The sequence below is a fragment of the Seriola dumerili genome, unplaced genomic scaffold, assembly GCF_002260705.1.
Source record: "Seriola dumerili isolate Sdu_G_001 unplaced genomic scaffold, Sdu_1.0 BDQW01001254.1, whole genome shotgun sequence".
Taxonomy (NCBI): domain Eukaryota; kingdom Metazoa; phylum Chordata; class Actinopteri; order Carangiformes; family Carangidae; genus Seriola; species Seriola dumerili.
In genome coordinates, this window is record NW_019175509.1 from 285806 (window position 1) to 301956 (window position 16151).

Here is a 16151-nt window from a genome sequence, read left to right on the forward strand (position 1 = left end):
ACCTTAGTTTTTATAAGAGACACCCTCTTTGTTTTCACTCACTGTTTTACCTGTATAAGCAGTGGTTGAAAGTAATTAAGTACATTTACTCTAAGTACTGTACTTTAGTAAAAATTTGAGGTACTTCCTCCTTTACTCCATGACATTAGTTTTGTGAGGACTGTAACACTCCAGTTCACTGAAGCTCTGGAGAAAAAGTCAACCCCTCCGATAGTCACTGTATAACCTGAGTACACAACTGAAATATATACCTGTAGGTGAAGTTGTTCTTAGACCTGATGTGGAAAGGTTACATGTTTTAACTTACAGGAGCAACTGACTTTGTGGCATTCTGTCAGGTTTTCCCATGAGACATCCAACTTCAACAAAGAGCCGTTTGTCTGGAGCCAGAACGTCCTCAGAATAAAGTCAATATTCAACATCCCGGTTTCATGTAACTGCTAAAATGACAGAAAATGAAAAAAGACGTTCATCCACTTAAGAACATCAACAAACGTTGAGCTTAACTGAAAAGACGTCTGGGGAACGTGACGCCCAGCTGCTCTCACCATCAGACCCATCATGCATTTCACCTGAGAGCTGGTGTCAGGCGGCGCCCTCCTGTCACGGCTCATCAGCACCAGCAGAAACCACTGACGTACAGAGGCCGGTATCACAAACACCTCGACTCTGTCACATTGTTTTCTCACATATAAGTTTAAATTTGCTCGTGTCGTTACTTCTGGGAAACTTGGTTAAAAGTCCAGATGGACGAGGAGCCTCTCATGAAACCAACTTTTATTATGGTTCAAAATAATGAGCTGAAATGAGACGGGGCGCTGGCCAACTGTCCCTCTGCCCCGGGGAGACTCTGCCCCTCCAAGCACTTGAACCAGACCGTCACCACTGAACCTCCACTCAGATTCTGCTTGTTTTTGGAAAACAGTCTGAGGATTAGACCTCGGCGTTGACTCTACCTCTCACGAGGACGTCTTCCTAGAAAAACAGGCTGCGTTTATTGCTGCTTTGGGGCAGCAGATGTTCACATTTGACGGCTGTTGCATCATTGACTGACGTGTTGGGGATTCAGATGAAGTGAAGACAATTTAACGTTAACTTATGGGTGGTAATAAACAGGTTGGAGCTGTTTGAAAGTGAAGTTACCCTGACATTTCCTTAATCCCCTCCCTCGTGGTGCCAGAGGAAACAACTGTTTCGCCATCAGTCTTGCAAAACCACAACTGGATGACACTGAGAGACAGGAGATCATGTGAGCCTGGATGGATTTAAGGCCTACAGTATTTAAGCTCTGCAGTGAGTGAGTGTGAGTGTGAGTGTCAGAAGTGTCGACACCAGGGAATAAGACACTGCTGCGTCAGGGCGACCCACGATGCTTCAGTCTCTTGTGACAAAGCTGCACAACAGCGACGCGTAGCTCATCATCTGGGACGGTCGCCATAGCGAAGATGCTCTTGGTCAGAGGTGATCAACCAGTTACTCTTCATCCTTTGAGTCTTTTCTCTTATAAAACCAAGAAATACAGTTTGTAAATATTTCCCATGAATCTCACTTGTGTCTGTTGTCAGAAGATATTTTCTCATTACTTTCAAATCTCCTTCAAATGTGTCCTTTGTTTCCTGGGAAACGAAGGACACAAACGAAGTCAAGGTTGCTAGGTCACAGTAAGGGCGGGAACAGCTGGTGACGCTCAGAGAAAATCCTCCATCGACCGTCTTGTGTCAGTTCGAAGACTGTGGAAATGCTTATTACTGTTACCATGACAACAGAAGTCTTCTAGAGGACAGTTCTCTACTGTGACACTGACACTTATTGATCTGAGGGTGAAGTCATTGATCTGAGGGTGAAGTCATTGATCTGGGGGTGAAGCTATTGATCTGGGGGTGAAGTTATTGATCTGAAGGTGAACTTATTGATCTGAAGGTGAACTTATTGATCTGAAGGTGAACTTATTGATCTGGATCAAACACACACAGAGCCTGTCAGAGCCTGAGGCTCATTCAACGTCGTTCTAACACAGGCTGTTGTGGTGGTTTGACGTGGATCCTCCGCTTGTTTCAGGAACTCAGCTGATGTGAATTTTATTTAGTTTCATTAGTTATTGATGGAAAACAGAAACACTTGTTTTCATGTGATGGATGTTGGACAAACATGTCTGACCCATTCTGGTTCCACAGACTTGTTTGTCTTTCCTTCGTCTTCAGATGGTTTTAAGCTGCTCAGTGATCGAGACGCTCTGACCACGAGGCAGAGCAGCGTTATCACTCCACTGTCACTCTTACTCTGCTGCTCATGAAAGTGTGTGAGGCGCTGGCTTTCAAATGTTCATCCAGTAGTTTTAAATGACATTAGAGTGAACTCTGTTGGACTGTTGTGCTTCTGTCAGACCTCTCTTCCAGTCTCACCTGGGCTTCAGTTGTCTCCTCCAGAGACACAGATCTCACCTGTGCTTGATTCTTGGCCCTCTGTTTGCAGCAACATGCTGCTGCTGATCAGGTTTCCATAACACCAATATTTTCATATGTGAATGTATTGATCCATAAATCCATCAGACCTCACCTCAGTCTCCTGGACGTCCATTAACTTTAATGCTGAACAGGGACAGAGCTGCAGAGGAACTCTGTCCCTGCATGTCCCGTCTGTCTCTATCGAATAACGGCTCATTGCTATAACAAAGCTTTTAATTAGTTTTGTTTTATGCTTTTAATCATTTATTTATCCTTAACATTTTTCCGTCTCTTAGTTTCAATCCAATCAAATCGAAACAATTTGTAATGTGTGTTCTGTTTTATGTCTGTGGAACTTTTAGAAAAGTGCTATATAAATAAAGTTGATTAAATCATGATAAGTTCCACAGGCTGGAGGAGTCGTACATTCAGAGAAGCTTTGTTTTTCCCAGACTTTGTTGCCACCTTTAAATGAAATGTGTTCCAGACACTGAAGAAAAGAAAACACCCATGTCACATAGTACAGAGATTTTATTCTTACAAGGTTTCTTAAAATATTTGATACCCATTAAAGTGTGATACTGCACATTTACGTATTTCTGTGTAAAAAATAAAGCAATATATAAAATTATTTAAGCAAATAGATTCTGTTTCTGCATGCTAAAGCTCAAAGTACAATACATTTTATAAACATTTTATTTGTGAGTTTCATAGCAGTGCTACAAGCATTACACCCTGTCAGAGTTTAGAGGGTTCACTGTGCTGCAGTCCTCTGTGATAAAGTGCTTTCATGCAGTGAAGTTTAGGCAAAGTTGCAGATCAAGGACCAAACCCAGGAAGCGAGCGGCCGCGCTCCCCGAGGTTAGCTTTAGCGTGAAGTGTGGTTCTGTTCGCTGCTCAAGCGGCAGCCGGACGCTCAGCAGCGAGGGTTCCCCATCCGACAGTAACACACAGTCCTGAAGAGCCGACACTGGCAGAAGGCACAGAAATCACAGCACACATTGCCTGGAGATTTACAGCTTCCCCACAAGGGAATGCAGTTAGCAGGAGGAGGGGGGCGCTGCACACCGAACTTGTTCTGAGAGAGAAAGAAAAGAAAGACAGAGAACACGAGATCAGACTGTTAACGCTGCTCTCATCAGAAGAGCCAGAGACAGTTCAACAACACTGAGAGAACAGGAAGCACAGTGTGTCTGAGCATGAGAAGATCTCAGCTCAAAGGTAGCCTTACTAGCCTCTTCTAAGCTTTCTGGCTCAACTTCACCTTCTTCCAAGGAGCATGGAGGAAGGAAAGTCTAAAGAGCTGAAAACTCCAGCAGCACTTGAAGTAAACAGAAGTTTATTAGAGCGACATGTTTCTGTTTGTGTGTGTTACCTCACAGGAAACATTTCAATAGACTGAAAATATGAACCAGCCAATCACACGTGAACACATATCAGCCTTCTTCAAGGGTGGGTGGGGCCTACGGTCATGTGGCTGTCGACCAATCGTTGTCTCAGGGAATGTCCAATAGAGGACATGGTTGATAGTAGAGGAGAAGAAATTCCCTGAACTCACACTTCAGTACAGACCTCAGGATCTCTCAGGGACGAGATCAGGACTGAACATTTAGAACAAGGAAGTAAAAGATCTTTTGAGACGAGATTATTTTGTCAAAGAGAACATGTTGATTCACTTGTACTGAGAGTTATCTCTAATATTTATGAATAATAAAATACTGCCAGCAGATGTTCTGAATAACCCGTCACACTGTGCTCACCTTCTTCTGTTTCTTTGCTTTCTTGTTCTTCTTGGCTGATTTGGGTAACTCTGAAAGAGAAGGTTATCATCAGCCTGATGATTGAACTGGGACTTACTTTTCAAAGTAAAGTGAAATCTCTGCAGGTCAAACTCACCAACAATAACCACAGGGGGGGAGCCGACCTCTAGGCTTTGAGACAGAACATTCGATACAACGACCCTATTGGTGGAAAGCCTCTCGTCGGGGATCATGTGGGCAGAGCCGTGGAGGAACTCTGTGGTGGCGAGGACGAAGCAGCCCAGCAGCAGGAAGGAGTGCATCTTTCTCTGAAACAAAAGCAGCAACAACAACGAACATGTTTGTTTCTGGCAGGAACTTGACAACACAGTGACAGTGTGGTCACGTTGTAAAATCACTTCCAGTCTTCGTCTCGACACGAGGTTTGGCAACGAGTGAGAAATGTTCTGAACCCACAGGAGAAACCTCAGAAACATCAGCGTGTCATTGAGTTTCCACCCGCTGCTGTTTGATGCATATTTTGACTTTGTGCATTAGAAAACCTCAAAAGAGGCGTTTACTCTCTACATCGGCATCGTTACATTCCTCCACCATCCACTCTCATTTCATCAAACTTCTGCCCCTCAGGGAACTTCACTGGTTACAGCGTGAAGCTGGTTCCATCCCCAGACCGGCAGGGTTAAATCTGGCCGGGAAGACTGAAGGAACAGCACTGTGGCGCCCTTGAGCAAGGCCCTTAACCCCTGAACTGGAGCTGCTCAGTAACAAGCAGGTCGGACTGGTTTTACTGGGCAGGTGATCAGGGGAAGCTTCCTCTCACTGAAACTACCCAGAGGCCTCTCACTGTCAGTTATGCTGGTAGAATCTGGATGCTAACATCAGGATGCTAACAGTCTCAGTGTTACCATGGTGATATTTAAACACAGTTGATACTGATGGGAAGGACGTTGGTTCTGGAGACAAAACAAAGTATTAGTGATTAGCGATGACGATAAAACGTTAAAGTTCGTCTCAAGACGTATTTGGGTTTATTTAGCCCCGCCCCCGGTCCCCACAGGTTGACATGATTGGTTCCTTAGGTTTGTGACGTATGAAACCCTGAGTTGATGATTATTTCATCATCACGTCTGTATTATATAAAAACGTCATATGGGCGTTAACCTTAAGTCATCAGGGTTCATCCTCTGGTGAACATGAACGTCTAGTTGTCAAGTCGTTTCAGTCAGAGCCACGAACGTGAACTTCCTGTCGGTGCTGATGAAACGTCACAGGGTCACCAGAGTCAGAGGTCGTCGTCCTCTGTGTCCAACATTTCACTGCAGCTCATCAGGATTTATTGATCTGTTTCTTTATATTCCGAGTTACTGAGCGGAACATGTTGAATATAGTTTAACAACATGTGGAATATATGTTTAGTAGTTTTCAGTAGGTTGTGGAGGTACACTAATGTTATATTCACTAATTATTTTATTTATCTATTTTTTTAATTTGTATTTCTGTTGAATTGTATTTAAAGTTGAAGAACGTCAACTGTTCGAGCAGAATCGAGCAGCTCTACTCCTGAATACGTCTAAAATGCCTTCATCCTTTATTTCATTTTGTCTGTAGCATCTTGTCTTACCCATCTGAAAGTGTTTGACTTGGTTATTTTAGATTTATGTTCTGAGTTCCAGCTCACGATGAGCAGTTCGATGTCTCTGGACGACGTCAGACAGAGTCCAGTGAAGACCTGAGTCCTGGTTCAGGACCGTGAGTGTCTCCTGCATGTCAAGCTTTTGTTGCTTGGAATTTTGGGAGCAGGTTCACAGTGACAGTCTGACTTCTGCTGCTTGTTGAATCATTCCAGTATGTGCTTCCCTCCACAGAATCTACTTAATAAATGCCAGGTGGTCTTTTGTTGAAAGGCGTAACCAGTCCCTGATCCTCTGAAAATCTGACCCAGTCCCTCTCGGTTCTGTGGAGGATAATTGTGTGTTCATGTTCGCTCTGAAGCTCTTCTTCTCCTTGACAGTTGTCTGTTGATGTTGTCGCCTTCGGCTTCTTCTGTGTTGCCGCCTGCGGGCCGAGCTGCTCAGCGCCGGCTGGTGGCGGCGCATCTTTGTGGCGTTTGCGTCAGACGTTGTAGAAATTGACACTTATCTTGATCTTGGATGCAGCTGCTGAAAATTGGCAGCTGTAAAAGTAGAAAAATAGTTTCCGGTTTGGCTCCACGCTGCTGGCAACAAGCGCCACTTTAAACACACTCATCATGTCACAGGTGTATTTTATTACAGCTGCTATATCCCATCTGATTTCACATTCAGCCGGCCACCAACCACTGCTGTTCACTGATTTGTTGTATTTTGAGAACACAGTGGGAGGTGGGCGGGACGGTGAGCTCACCTGGTGCCGATCGCCTGAGGACATGATGGTGAATTTAGTAAAACCAGTCGACAGTCTCTCTCTAGAGATCTTCATACCTCTATTTTTAAACTTACAAAATCCACCCAAACCCAGACCGCACGTGCTCAGATGAGGTTTTTTATTCCTCCGCGCTGGCGACAGTCAGAGCGGCAGCCATTTTGTTTTCAGGTTGCCCATCCATACGTCCCATTCTCATGGACACGATATCTCAGAAACACCCTGACAGAACTTCTTCAAATTTGGTAAAAACGTCTATCTAGACTAAAGGAAGAACTGGTTAGATTTTAGTGGCTAAAGGTCAAAGGTCAAGGTCACGGTGACTGCAGAGAACACACCAATGGTTAATATTTTCTATGACTGAATAAACAGGGATGTAACCTGAAACTAGTCTGAGTGGCGGAGGGATACGACCACAAGGAGGCGATTCCAGTTTCAAGAAGAGACCAGAGTCCAGAAGAACCTGAGAACAGTCTCCAAATAGACTTGAGGATCATTAAACCCAATCCAAGACGCACCGGCAGGAGTTTGATGCTCCAGGAGCTTCGGTGACAGAAAGGATGAGGTCGCGTTATTGGAACATCAGCAGCTGAAATGAGTTTCGTCCATAAGGTGAGTTTGGATCAGCGTTAGAGGCAGGGTGAGGAACAGACAGGAAGCTGGAGTAGAGCTGCGTTTCCTCTGCAGTGAAAACATCCAGGTGAGGACGACGTCCAACTGACAGGAAGCCGCTCAGTAGACCCAGAACATGCTGCAGGGATTATATACGTTATTAGGCTCAGGAGCGTTGGAAGACTTCGGGACGGGGACATCTGGACTGACTTGGACTGCTGCAACTGCAATCTGGCTCCACACCAACAGCAGGAAATAGATGGATGATTAGGATGCACCATTTAAGCTATTAGAAAATCTGCTTGAATAAACTTATCAGATATCAACATGAACAGATCAGAGGCAACACATTGGACCTTGATCGTTCTCCAGGACAAACGATGGAAACCAGGAATTGGCCTTGAATGTAATTTGAACTTGGCCTGTTCTGATCCCTGAAGGAAACCGAGGTGTCAGCTGAGTCTTTCACTTTTTTCTTCTGTAATTTAAATAATTCTACATAATTATTCTCATTTCAAGTGTATTTTCTCATCAAAAGTTTATTTCAAGCTTTTTCCTTATGTATGATAAATATAATTTCATCATCTGCACATGTTGTTTTCCTGCTGCAGCTGTCAGAGTTTAACTGTCTCACTCCAGCGTCTGCAGAATAAAAAATTACAGTGAAATTAAAAGAGATGAAACTGGAGGTTTCACAGCAAGAAAGTCTGAATAAATAATGATCTGATTTAAGCTTCAATCATAATAAGAGAAGGAATCTTGGACTGTAACGATAATCTTTCCCTCACATGAGAAAATGAGGAAATGGTCCATGTTGTTTAAATTAGCTGATACAATGCAGAGATGGAGCCCAGCTCTATTATCCTCAGACATTTGTCTCACAACTTGATAACAAAAAGTCATCAACCTGCAAATAACAACAACAACCGTCCAGTGTTTACTCCATCATCTCCTCAGTCTCTGTCATTTCTCTGTCAACTCAAACACTGTCATTTACAAAAAAACTGCAACATAATCTTCCATCAGTCCGTTCCTCTCTGAGTCCGGGGCCAGATTACAGCTGCTGCAGGCCAAGTGAGTCCAGATGTCCCCGTCCGGAGCAGCGTCTTCCAGCTCGTCCAGGAGGACCCAGAGACGCTCCCAAACTAAATTACATATAAAATCCCCACAGCGGTTCTGGGTCTACGCTCGGGGTTCCACCTCGGCTGGATCGCTGCCTCCGCAGAGCGAGATGCTTTTTATTTGTCTTACAGTCTGGGGGGTGTGGGGTTTTGTTTTTTGAGGCCTCTTGTCTCTTTTAAAAGAAAAGCAAAGTGAGCACTGACCTTACAGCTGAGGCACTTTATTCACTTTAACATAAAAACATCTCAGAGGATTTGAACCTACAACACGATCCATCAGTTTAACTTCTGTGTTAGCTCAGAAGCTAAACAGGCTACCACAGGAAACACTCTGTCTCTACACAGTCTACAGTTACTGAATGTTGGATTTCTCTTCATTATTAATTCATGTCTGATTTATTTTTGACATAAAACATCAGTGAAACGTTTCTGTCTCCACATGCAGCTGCTGCAGTGGTTAAAACATGCATTAATATTTTTTCATGTGTGTCAGATTCAGGCTAGACAGAGAAACTACGGGGGGAGGAGTCAGTTTTAATGTTGCTGATGTCACAATGACATCATCAGGTCAGATCGGAGCTGCGTGGTACGCGTGACAAATAGACGAGACGCCAAATCTCTTGATCACGCAACGCAGCCGTGAGGCGAGACGCAGTGTGTCGCTGTAACCCGTTAACGTGCCCCGAGAAGAAATCCAAGACGTTCCGCAGCCACGATGCACATGCGACACATCCAATGCTCCTGAACGCCCCTCCAGCTCCGGTTCAATCTCTCTAAACACCATGACCACGCATCATCAGCTGATGGAGAGTTGGTTTTACTGGACAGGTGAACAACCTGTGATGTAGCTAGTAGCCACATGAGCTAATGTTGTTAGAGACACAGATGAGAGTGAAGTGACCATTACACTCTTCATTTTTTTAATCACAAACTTTTCTTCATGTAAAGTTTTAATGTATCGTATTACCCTGTGTTTGTTTGTTTGTTTGTTTGTTGGTTTGTTTGTTTGTTTGTTTGTTTGTAAAGCACTCTGAGCTGCAGTTCAGGGACACCTCGGTTGCTCACCTGGTAAAGCGTGCACCACACAGGTTTAGTCCTAACCAAAGCAGCCGTGGGTTTGAGTCCGACCTTCGGCCCTTTGCTCATCCCCTCTCTCTCTCTCACTGTCCTTTCAGAATAAAGGCCCAAAAATGTAACATTAAAAAAAAGAAATAAAGTTCATTCATTATGATCTGCAGCCTCAGGTTTTACCTCTCCAGGACTGAAGAACACTGTGTGTGTGTGTGTGTTTGTACTCTAACTGAACTGAGAACCATTACTGTGGGTCTCAGAGGGTTAATCTAGGTCAGCACTCCCCCACCTGTTTGTTATAATAATCCAATCAAATATTATCTCTGCACACGGGACATATTACAGGGCTTTGTCAGCTTTTCCTGCTGAAGCCAAAACACACAGAGTTAAACTCTGTTTTTCCTTCTGGACTCAAACTCAACACGAGAACAAAGTGTCAGTGCAGCAGCTCAGACCCTCTGCTGCCGTCATCATCTAACTCTAATTAATGATGGTAATAACACTGTGGAACGAAGCTGAGCAGGGAGCTGCTGCACTGTGGGAAGTGTAGTCTGATGCTACTTTAAGGCCAATAGAAAAGTTTAGTTTCTTTTAGTTCCTGGTTTGTTTTGAACCAGAGTGGACACAAACATGTACAAACATTTCCTGTAAAGGGATTTAAGGTGGAGGAGGAATGCTGCTCATTTAATAATAATAACTATAATAATATTTATCTCTGCGTGTCTCTTTATTCAAAAATATTTAAGTAGCTGTAATATTTCCAGTTACTGTGAAAACGCTTGTTAGTTTCTGTCTGTACATACATGAACACACTGATCACCTTTTATTTACAGTGACATCATTTTAATCATACGTCACGTAGACAGAGGAAACCAGCTGAAGGTTCTGACGGCAAGTTTTCACAGTTTCTCATTTATGTATGTAGAAATAAATCCATCTTTATAACTGTTACTGATATTTTCTGGTTTATTCTGAACATGAACTCGTGGCGATGGGTCGTGGGTACTGGGAAGTTGACTCGAGTCAGGATTCTTGATAAATGAAATCAGATGATGTTGGGAGACGGGGGCGAGGACAGAGGCTGAACTCTGCCTCACTTTTTTAAAAAGTTTGAATCGGGCGACTTCATGTCCGAATGGTCAGGGCGCGTTACATGGGCTCAAACGCCGTGAGCAGCGAATCCCTGGTTTGACTCCCGGCTGGTTATTTCCTGCATGTCATTCCTCTGCTCCCCAGGTTTAAGCTCAGCTGATTATTCCTCGGCCTCAGAAGGGGACTGAAGGCGACCTGCTGAGGTCAGACAGGCAGCATCTTTAGTCTCTTTAAAACTCATATTTTAGGGGCGTCGAGCGGCGCAGTGGTCGAGCAGGCGCCCCATGTGTAGAGGCCACAGTCCTCGCTGCAGTCGGCCCCGGTTCAAATCCTGCATCGGACGGCCCTTTACTGCATGTCATTCCCCCTCTCTCTGCCTCTCCCTGCTGTGCTATCATAAAGGCATAAAAAGCCCAAAAAAATATATACTTATACTTTTATCAGAAAGCTTTTATGAATGTTTGATATGTTGTTGTGTTTTATTTTCTAACAATATGAACAATTTATATTTTCATTCAACTTTATGATGTTAAAAAAGTGCTATATAAATAACGTTATATATAAATTGGCCAAAAAATAACGTGTGTTCCACCCAAAGAGCCAGGTATCATTTGAATAGATAGAAAATTCCATATTCTTCCTCTAATATCTCACTTTAAATGTTTGTCATGTGACATCTACAGCTATGTGCTAATCTGATTAATCTGACATTAGCATCAGTATCAGTCACAGATTATCTGACAACTAGAGCTGCCACCCGTCGCGGTTTTCCCTGGATTGTCCCGGACTTGATTTCTCCGGGTTTTTGTGAAGACGCAGGTCGAATTCAGAATTTCAGTTTCAAAAGGTCAAATATTTTCTGTTTTCTTCCTGGTTTCGTCCGATCGTGTGTCTGTGACGGTACTTTACTTTGATTTGATTGGTGGCAGAAATACCAAAGTTTACCTTGTTACCTAGCAACAGCAACACATCCACGACCACATGGGTGGTCCACTGTGAATTCAGGCAGAGAGGGTTGAGGGGGGTGCTAACAAGAGTGTTAGTAAATATATATATATATGTATATATATATATATGTATGTATGTGTGTGTATGTGTGTATTTGTAAACATTGCTGCAGCAGCATGTGGAGTTCATGTCATGGTGACTTAAGAAGGACACAGACTTTCTTCTTCTTCTTTTCGGTGTTGAACACTTGGACTAATCTTTCGTCCCTGAGCGGTCTGGAGTCCGTTGTCACGGAAGCGCGGCTGACCACAGACACTCGGAGCGCCGAGCCGATCCTTTGAAAGCAGTGGAAGCGTTGAGAAAAAACGTGGGAAACGCTGCATTTGTCAGACGGCACCTCGCACCACCCTGATCTGTCTCCTGTCCGCTGTCTGGTTTGACTTTACATCAGAGTGGCTGCTTTTCATGAGGCTTCAGAAACCACACTTCAGTGCATTGATCCATTCAAAGAAAGTTTTTAAAGAGGTGAAGCAATGACAGACGCAGAGAGAAGTTTCACAAGCAACAAAAACACTGCAGATGTGAAGAGTCGCTGTCGACACAGAGACGAGAACATCACATGTTCAATTCTCTCAGAGATCACTGTCTCAGCAGCGTTTAAATGACTTCAGTCTTAAGTGTTAATTACATGTTGATATCCAGTCGTTAACGTCTGACTCTTTGATTGTTTACTCATGTCTGCTCAGTGTCTCATGTTTCTCTGCCATGATGTCGTCTAACAGGGCGTCTTCTGATCGGGACGCGAGGACAACGACATCGAGGGGTGGAACGTTTCATAATGAAGTTCATCAGCAGATTTATGAAGAGTGGATCTCTAATCTAATCTCTTAATATTCACTGAGACGGCTAATTCAGTCATGGTGCAGGACAAACCAGCTGACTGAGCTACGAGGTCACCTGACCATTTAACAAGGTGAGACAAGGTGAGACACGTTCAACCAGCAAGAACAGCCAGAAAAAGATTTGGACAAACAACAGCTGATGGCTGAAATGAGATCACTGTGACAGTCTGTCACCATGACACGCCACACAGGTTTGGATGTGGTTGTGTTTGTGATGTGGAGCTGAGTGGACCGGTGGTGCAGTGGCTGTGTGGTGCTGAATGGAGAGCTCCTGTAAATCTGTTAAACACTGCAGTGTGTTCTTCAGTGTTACAGCTCCTAATGACACCGGGGGGGGGGTGTTCTGTTCTCATGACGACATTTAACACTGTAAACTTGGTCAGACCAAGTGATCTGATTGGTCGAGAGTCATTCCATGAGGCTGATATAGAGAACAGCAGCACTGGGACTTTTCCCTCCACGTATCACTCCTCCTCACAGCTGTTCTATCAACCGTTAATCAGCGTCACATTAACGTCGTTATCGATCTCAGACTGAAACAAACAAAGATGAAAATATTTCAGAAATAAGGTTCGAATGAAACGATGTCGTCAGGAGAGGATGAAGGAAGAAGGTGGATCCTTCAGAAACACCTGAGGGAACAAGGAGACGAGGCAGCAGCTGGTGTCACTGTGCAGGTCGGGAACATGCTTATGTGTTGCTTAGCAACAGTCCAGCACCAGCCCAGTTGGTGTTGCCAAATAAATTATGAAATAAACAAACAAACCATAATCTGTTGTTGTTTATTGAACTAATATGGCGCTGGGAGAACATCACACTGAGGGAGAGACTGTCTTCGGTAACTCTGACTGATATTCAGTATCACTCCCTCTGTGTTTTCAGTTACCGTGCAACCATGGAAACAAAGGCGTCTGTATTTATTACAAAAGTATGGTCATCACAACAGCCCACATTACTCATTATAACTAGAAAATAAACCGTAAAGGCTTACAAGCCTAAGGTTCTGTCAAAACTGACGTGGTACCGGTCTACCTGAGCAGTACCAGGGAAACATGGGAAAAGGGGCGTGGACTAAGGCACGACTCCATGTTCTGTTTCTAAACTCACATATATCAATAAACCTGTTTGTTAACAGATTCAACAAAGATAAGACCTGCACAAGATCTGATTGGTCCTCTACACAAATAAAACTATTACAACATGAAACTCTCATGGTTTGTCGTGATGGACTATTTCTGTTTGGACACTTTCGGACTTTTATGTTTGGACATTTGTTTCATTTCCTGTTTTATTTTGTATTACTTCCCTTGTGTGTCCTGTGGTTACTTTACTTCCTGTCTTTTTCCTGTTTCTCTCGTTGTTGATTGGCTGCCCTGCCCTAATGTGTTTCACCTGTGTTCAATCACCTTGTGTCTATTTAGTCTCTGTCTCCTCTTTGACAGTTGGTCCTGTCTTCTGTGGTTCTGGTCACTCTGTTTGGAGTTTTCTAGACGTTTCTAGTCTTTTTGGCTTTTCAGTTTTTGCTTTTGTTTGTTCTTAATTTAATCAATCACCTTTGTCACTTACTTTGGATGATCTGCATTCAGCCCCTTATAACTACAGAACCTGACAAAAAGAGGCCAGAACATTTAAAAGTTCATTCAAAATCCAAACAAAGATGTTCCATCTTCGTGTTATCAGTGAAAGAGTATTCACGGTTAGACGCCTCCAGCAGCAGACACAACTCTGAGATAGGCCTGTGAAGAGTGGTGGTCTGGGTTCAAACCAGTCCTCTGTCAGACTGGTAGAGGTGGAGTTGACCATCAGGTCATTGACTCATCGAGTTTCTTCTCCAAAGTTCAATTTCACTAACTGAAGAAGAAAGAGGCGTTCGCTGTAATCTGGGCCTTGCAGCGTTTTGATGTTCTGTACAAGATTCCTTCAAACATTTTTTCCATATCAGGATTCAGAGGACGTCTTTGTCTCGAGCTTTACTCGGTTGTTTTGTTGTTTTGAAGCACCAAACACTGGGACTTTTGGAAATGCTGTTGGGCCCATTTTATTTTGAAATTCTGGGGTTGTTTTCTTTTGAAATTCTGAGGTTGTGTTTTATTTAAAAAACTCTGGGGTTGTGTGGTTTTATTTTGAAAACTCCGGGGTGATGTTTTATTTTGAAAACGATTGGGTTAAACGATGAGGTCACAGCCAGGGTCTCTCCTGATTGGCTGTCATCAGCCTGGACTACCAGTGGTGAATACAACATGATAATGAATGACAGAGTTACTGACCTTGTTGTCTTTGCAGCTGCTGTTCACTTACATTCTCTGTTTTAATGCTACAACTGTCTCTGCTGCTCCTCCTTCAGAGGCTTTACTGCAGAGGAGACAAGCTACTTCCTGTTTACACCGGCTCGCACATGCTCAGTGCAGTGAATGGTCATGTGATGTGTGTTTTCAGGTGTGTGGACGTGGCCTGAGAGACGTTTGGTTCGAGGTTAAATCAAACACTCATATTTACATACATCCATTCCTGCCTCACACAGCTGACTACATCCTCCATCTCTTCACACTCTGAAGTGAATAAACCAGTTTGGACTCAGCCTCAGCCCAGTTTATAATAATCCATCATTAATGTATCAGATTTCGCATTGATCGTATTTTAGAGCAAAAGTGGAGTAGTAGGATTCCTGTGAGCAGCCTGAAACTCAGATTACACAGCGACACATCGATGCTTCCACTAACAACTGTAAAGCCTCTGCTTATTTGAAAATTGCCGATCATTAGCCTCAATTATGTGCTGTGAGTTTAAAGGGGGGAGGGACTGCAGCTGCGCTTCAGGGGAAAATGCTTTCATTAGACTTTTATTAAAGAGGAGAACGCAGGTGAACACACAGAGCTTGGCAGCTCAACAACCAGACAGATGGTGTTGGTTTCAACTAAATGACTGGCTCACTATCAAACAGCAGCTTTCACACGGCTGTAATGATTCTCACACTCTTACTAATAATAGAAATAAAAATAAAAACATTTAAATGTACATTAAAGCTGCTGAAACTCAGTTCAACGAAGATAAATACATGAGTAATTAGAAAAAGTCCACGTATGACGGCGGCATGACGGGTCAAAGAGAAGAAAATCAGAATTTATTTAGGCAGACAATCTGACCAGAACCAGTTCTTACATCAAAGATGGTCAGACGGGTTTTTTTTCTGGCCTCAGCGAGACGAAACATCTGACGAGCAGCAGCTAGAAACGAGTCCAAGGTCCGTCCTCTGTCAGTCTCACCCGGCGCCACATGGAGAACAAACACCGCCTGTTTCCTTCTGTTGCTTCACGTGTCGTCACCAAACACGCCTCGCTTCTCTGCTGATTTAACCTGAACCTGAACCAGAACCAGAACCTGAACCTGAACCAGAACCAGAACCTGAACCTGAACCAGAACCTGAACCAGAAACTGAACCAGAACCTGAACCAGAACCAGAACCTGAACCAGAAACTGAACCAGAACCAAAAACTGAACCAGAACCAGAAACTAAACCAGAATCAGAACCTGAACCACAACCACAACCTGAAACAGAATCTGAACCAGAACCTGAAACTGAACAAGAACCAGAATAAGAACCAGAACCAGAGTCAGAACCAGAATCAGAACCGTGTTAAATGATGTGAACAGCTTAAAATGCAGATTGTGGCAGAATGTCCCTGAACTTGTCGTACTGTTTAAATGGTCACATGATAACATGACACCTCTGTGCTTTGTCAGACACACACACACACACACACACATACACACACACACACACACACACACACACACACACGC

General features: G+C 43.6%; 1 protein-coding gene across 1 annotated transcript in view; it reads right to left on the reverse strand.

Moving 5' to 3' along the window:
- Positions 1–2990: 2990 nt before the first annotated feature.
- The window catches only part of LOC111238284 (agouti-signaling protein-like), a 21086-nt gene continuing 7925 nt past the window's right edge, over positions 2991–16151 (reverse strand). Inside the window, exons 2-4 of the mRNA XM_022767714.1 lie at positions 4341–4512; positions 4205–4254; positions 2991–3522 (exon numbers count right to left, since the gene is read on the reverse strand). Of these exons, the coding sequence (XP_022623435.1) occupies positions 3361–3522; positions 4205–4254; positions 4341–4506 (378 nt within the window). The 5' untranslated portion in view covers positions 4507–4512 and the 3' untranslated portion in view covers positions 2991–3360. The remainder of the gene's footprint in view (positions 3523–4204; positions 4255–4340; positions 4513–16151) is intronic.